We start from the raw sequence: 6,000 nt of genomic DNA on the forward strand, positions 1-6,000 counted from the left end.
TGCTAATCACACTCTAATCCGCCTCTGATCAAAGTATGATCAGAGTGTGAGCATAGTGTCCTCAAATTCTCTTGGAGGAGGAGTACATGGAGAAAAAACGTTTCCATCTTTTCCATTCCATCAGTACATGGAAATCGGACTGCACTCAGATGTCATCTGAGTGCGGCTCGATGGTTTCCATGCGCTCATTGAGTTGCATGGGCGAGTGTAATCCACATCCACATATCAGTTCAAACTGAGGCATAAAGCAATTCTTTCCGAGTCAGAGGAAAAATTATGACATGTGAAACAGCCTCATAAACTAACATTGGTCCAGGTGTAATCCGATGTGGTCAGATCGCACTCGGACTGAAAGTACTGTCATGTGCACAAGCCCTAACCATAATATTTCTAAAATAACAATTTTTTTTGTAGCATTTTAGAGAATGAAAAAAGAAAAAAAAATTCTCCATTTCTCTTGGCAACAAAATGACTCACAAAAGCAAAAAAAAAAAGTTACAGCAGTAAAATTGTACACATACTAATTATAGGAAAATCTTATCTCCTGGTTAAGGTGGAAATTGCCTCCAGGTAGAAAGCGGTTAACCCAAACAATTAACACAGCAAGGCGTACCCCGTCCTGTTGTCCTATGGTCACATCAGCAGATTAAAGGCTACACTTGGAAAACAAGTTCCACCAAAAAATGGCTGCAAAATAGCGGGGTTACGAGTGGCGCTCCTGTGGTCGGTGCAGATGTAGACGTCTGGGTGACTACTTTTCCTGCAGGTTCCTCCGTCTCGGGATGGATAAGGCCAAATCGGTAAAAAGTTGATGCATCTTTGGCGTTATGGTCACAGTTGAGCGTTGGTTGGTCGTACTCCAGAAAAGCCACCCAAAAAATGGTACACTTGCCCGATAATAAAAACTAGGGAGTGGGGTGTATGACAACAGTCAGCTCCCCCATAGATCGATTTGGATAATGCACATTTTAAGACCATAACTTTTTTTTTTTGCGCCAAGACCATCATGGATGACGAAGTCATCAAATGCCGTACTGTAGTAAAGATCTTTGATGACTTCACGTCAATGGAGCCGCCAACAAAATGGCATCACGTGACGCAAATGGCACAACATAAGTCAGCGTGTAGCCCACCCTCCACCCTGATCCTGAGGGTCCACCAGGGATGTGCCGCATAACGTTTGTTTGGAAGACGAGAGGTCACCGGTGTCACCGACAGCGGCAGACCCAGAAAGATGTACGCTGACGCGCACCTGACCTCTGTGGCGCCCCGCGTCCCCCCGTCAGTCATCGCCTTACCTGGTCTATAGGCAGCTGCACTGCATGGCTGAGGGGGAGCAGCACTGTGGAGCCCGTGGTACTTGTAGCCATGGCAATCCCTCGATGAAAGATGAGCAAGACGATGCTGAAGACGTTCACCTTGTAATCCCCCAAGGATCTCGGACCGCCGCCAATCCCGACCACGATGGATCCACAAACGCGCATAAACTAACACGGTTCAACCCCAACAGGAGGCAACGAGCTGCCCACCCCTACGGTATTAAAAATGGATGGCAGGGAGGGGGGTGCAAGCCTAAAAAAGAAAAGAAAATAGAAATCTATATATAAAGTGCTGGTACTTGAGCTCACATGATGACTACGGCAAAGCAGCAATGACTCCAATGCAAACATCCAGCAGTGTCTCCAGGCACAGAAATGACAAAGCCACAGCCTCCTGCACCGCCTCACACTGTTCAGTGCCCTGAATGCAGAATTACAGGGAGGAGGAGGAGGAGGGAGGAGGAGAACCAGCGCTGGGCTGGGAAAGAGCAAACCCTCATGTATGGAAGCCCAGACAGCCCATTCTTATTGTCATTCTGGAAATCACAGCTTCTCCCCTATGTCACCACAGCTCAGTGTCTCTGCTGCAGACATCGCACACAATATCACAATTATTTCATTATTTTCCATATTTATTTATTTTTTTATTAGCTAAAGAGTAGATGACGACACAGAGTGCAGGGTCACATACTGTGCACAGAGTCATGTGATGGGATATTAAAGGGGTTTCTGGTTCTTTAGCATTGATGGCCTATCCTTAGATCGGTGATGATCTGACTCTCGTCATCCCTGACAATTAAAGGGGCTGCATCCCATTCATTGTTTACCGGGGAACAGCTTCGGTCCCATTCACCAAGACCAAGCTGTAATGCCAGACACAGCCCCTACTAAAAGTATGGCGCTGTGTCTAGTAAACAAGGAAGGGAACGCAGCACTGCAGCCCCCTCAGACGGCTGATGGGCAGGCGTCAGGATCCCCATCCATATAATATTGGCGGGCTATCCTAAGCGTTAGTGCAGACAAACATTTTTGGTCCTAGTGAGATGCAACAAAACATCGGATCGCACCCGAACCAATGTTATTCTATGTGGATGTGCACATGTCTAATTTTTTTCCTTGGACAGAGATTGTGCACGATTTGCATCCGATATTTGGATTGTGCTCGGCCATGCAAGTCAAAGAGTCCATGGAAATAATAATAATAATAATAATAATAATAATAATAATAATAATAATAATGCACTCAGATGACATCCGAGTGCGATCCAATTTTCACAGACTGACAGAATGAATATAGAGATTTTTTTTTTTTTTTTACAACTCCTCATCTGAGAAAATTGGATCACTTTGTGATTAGCATAATCGACCCAATTTTCTCAGATGAGGGGAAGATACGGTCACGTGACCCCGGCCTAAGGAACAGCCTTCAACAGTGGGTTACTGCAACATTAAGGCATAACGCAAGCGAATGGGGTCGCATTGCAACCCGCAAGTTAACGCAAACAAGACAAGCAAGTCACGAATAATCCAAATGTTTGCAGCTTACTTGTCACAGTCGCAGTGTGGGGAGGAGGACCCCCATATAGTGTTTGGGCAGGAACCAAGGGGACCGCCATCAGAGTTATTGAAGGAATCACATCAGGAGGATTACAAAGGGAGACATGCGACTGAGGTTGTCAGGGCAACAGGGGGAGGGGCTAGGGTAAAAGGAGCAGGGGACGCGTTGAAGTGGCAGTTGGGGAAGAGAGTGAGTGAAGGCAAGACGCAGGGTGACTTGCAGGGGCACCGAGAGGAGCCTGCGAGGAGAAAGCGACCGATTTACCGACAAGAGAGACGTGAGAGACTGTTCCCAGAGACTGCTCCCCGCTCCCGTTCTGAGAGAATTATCCCCGCTAACCCCCGCCTTGAAGGGAGAGGAACTATACCTCCGGTTGTGGCCGTGAGTACCGGTAACCAGGCCTCAGAGACCTGGGCCCTTCCCCCCAGCCTTCCCCCATCACGCCGACCCGGCCATCATCGGCCTCAAGATACGCCACATTGTCACAGGCGGGATAAAAGGCTCGCTACCCTGGCTTAGGAAGAGACTCCTTGGTAAAGGACGGCTACAGGCCTTTCTGGGGAACTGCGTCATCACCGCGCGCCACCTCCATCATTTTCTTCAGGGCCTGTTGCGCCCCAGCAGCAGCGTTTCCTTCAGGGCCTGTTGCGCCCCAGCGGCAGCGTTTCCTTCAGGGCCTGTTGCGCCCCAGCGGCAGCGTTTCCTTCAGGGCCTGTTGCGCCCCAACGGTATTATTTTCTTCAGGGCCTGTTGCCCCCACCGACGTCACTTTCCTCAGGACAGCCGCCTCAGCGACCTCAACGCGGCCACGCTACTGAACCCCGCAGTCCCTGGAAGGCTAAGTGAAACTATATTTGGTTAAGTTTGTTGAGTCCCTGCATGGACTGTTGGTGTTGTTTCTTTATCCTTGTTTTGTTCAGCCTAGCCCATCGGCTAGAGTTATATAAACGTGATTTCGAAAACCTCCATTCGTCTAGTGTCTCGTCACTGCATCCTGCGAACCTGTCTGACCCTACAGCAGTACCCTGTGGGCTGTAGTGTGACCCCATTCACTTACGCTGCGTTGTGGCAGCAGCATGCAGCAATCTTTTGCCGAGTGACCCTTGTCATAGTCAACGTCGCCGTGTCACCTGAGTCATTAAAAGCTTGTATCCTTTCTGAAAGCTTCCCTATATACACAGTTCATTGTAAAAAAAAAAAAAAAATCAAATTGTCCTTTACTTACCCTCCTGGGGTCCAGAATCTCTACCACTTCCCCTGATCTCTGTCAGCAGCGGTGACGTTACGTTAAAATCACTGGAACCAATCACGGAGATCAGCGGATCTATGCGGTTGATGCCAATACCATCCACGCAGGCACGACAGCGGAGCTCAGTGACGTTGATGTCACGTCACAACTGCAGCCAAACAACAGACACCAGGGGAGCAGAGGGGAGGTAAGTAAGGTACAATATGCTACTCAGCGCTGGACCCCGGGAGGGTAAGTAAGGTACAATGTTACTCAGCGCTGGACCCCGGGAGGGTAAGTAAGGTACAATATGTTACTCAGCCCTGGACCCCGAGTTTGGTAATGCCCACTTGGACTTTACATAAATTGCAACCTAAACTTTTCCAGCTAATGTCTAAGTAGTGGGGAAATTAAATAATAAAAACTACATTTTATTTAGCTTTGCAGCTACTACTATTCCATTTAGTGGCCAGTTTAGCATTCTAAAATTGTTTAAAAGTCTCCTTTACTTTGTGTGCTTTTTTTTTTTTTTTTTTAATATATTTGTACTGATCTTGGACAAATACACTGAGAAGACACTTATGTCGTAATCCACTACCCTCTCTAAGTATTAGAGGAATATTTCCACCATTAGGCCGGGATCACACTACCGTGTATGATGCGAGAAACTCACACGAGTCTCTCACATCAACACCCGGCGGCACTCAGGACCGGAGCTGCGGCTGCCAGCGGCAGCGCCGGGTGTTGATGTGAGAGACTCGTGCGAGTTTCTCGCATCATACACGGTAGTGTGATCCCGGCCTTATTGGGATACTATATATGGTAAAGCATTGCTATTTGAGCAATCCCTATATTATTTGTGTACGTTCAGCATAGAAAACAAGGAAAAGCGAAATGTAGCCCACTAATCTCTGATGAAGCTGAGCAAGGCCAGACATAATCTCTTCTGCCATCACATCTTGTACAATCACCTTTTAAAGAATTTGAAGAGAAATAAATTATATAAATTTATTCTCTATATACAGAATATTGTAAGGCAGCAATGTTTCCGCCAGTGTATTTAGTGAGACAGTGACCCAGGCAAGTTAACTTTCTTTATTGTCCAAATATTACATACATGAAACCGCTCACCTCCGGATCGCAGCCAGGAATTCGTAAATATAGTCCAGTACCGCTGGCACTTGTACCCCCGTAAAGTTCTCAGGTGCTCCCGTGTTCGTCCACGTTGCTGGCTCTGGCCTGTTTTAGCTTCACAGTCAGGCATACAAGTGCAGAACAGTCAGCTCTGCTGCATGTGAAAAGTGAACAGAAAACTGACACACCCAAACCTTTACTGCAGGTCTAAATGAAAACCATGGTCATGGGCCACTTGTAAGACCCGGACAAGAGGAAGGGATCCGTCCCACTACCATTCTAAAGATCTCTCCAAAAATTAAAGCCCAAGTGTCATGCAGCTGCAATGCAGGTTTGTGTTTGCTCCACCAGCTGGCAACAGAGGGGAGAAGGGACTGCACACTCCTAGGGCAGGCCTGCACTGCAGTAGCCAAAACCACCACTAGGTGGCAGAAAAAACGCCAAAAGCCTGGTCAGCAACAAGCAGTAATACGAAGTACCAGAGGTCACAGCAAGCACGTGGTCAGGAACAAGCCAAAAGGTCAAAACCAGACGGGCATGCTGTACCGGGAGGAAAAACGTTAGAGTAATCAGAGACGAGCCCGGGGATAAGAAACCAGGGCAAGCTAAACAGTACCAAAACATAGGACAGAAACTCAGGTCAGGAAACAAGCCGGGTCATACACACAACAGCGGACATGCATACAGAGAAGTAACTCGCCCCCAGAGGCCGTGGGGTACTCGGTGCCGGGCCCGTTGATTTCAATGGGAGATGTCACAGT

General features: G+C 47.8%; 1 protein-coding gene across 1 annotated transcript in view; it reads right to left on the minus strand.

Moving 5' to 3' along the window:
- The window catches only part of MBOAT2 (membrane bound glycerophospholipid O-acyltransferase 2), a 280,154-nt gene extending 274,567 nt beyond the window's left edge, over nt 1–5,587 (minus strand). Inside the window, exons 1-2 of the mRNA XM_073568180.1 lie at nt 5,237–5,587; nt 1,299–1,572 (exon numbers count right to left, since the gene is read on the minus strand). Coding sequence (XP_073424281.1) covers nt 1,299–1,484 — 186 coding nt within the window. The 5' untranslated portion in view covers nt 1,485–1,572; nt 5,237–5,587. The remainder of the gene's footprint in view (nt 1–1,298; nt 1,573–5,236) is intronic.
- Nucleotides 5,588–6,000: the final 413 nt, after the last annotated feature.

The sequence above is a fragment of the Dendrobates tinctorius genome, unplaced genomic scaffold, assembly GCF_039654945.1.
Source record: "Dendrobates tinctorius isolate UK_male_01 unplaced genomic scaffold, ASM3965494v1 ptg000021l, whole genome shotgun sequence".
NCBI lineage: Eukaryota > Metazoa > Chordata > Amphibia > Anura > Dendrobatidae > Dendrobates > Dendrobates tinctorius.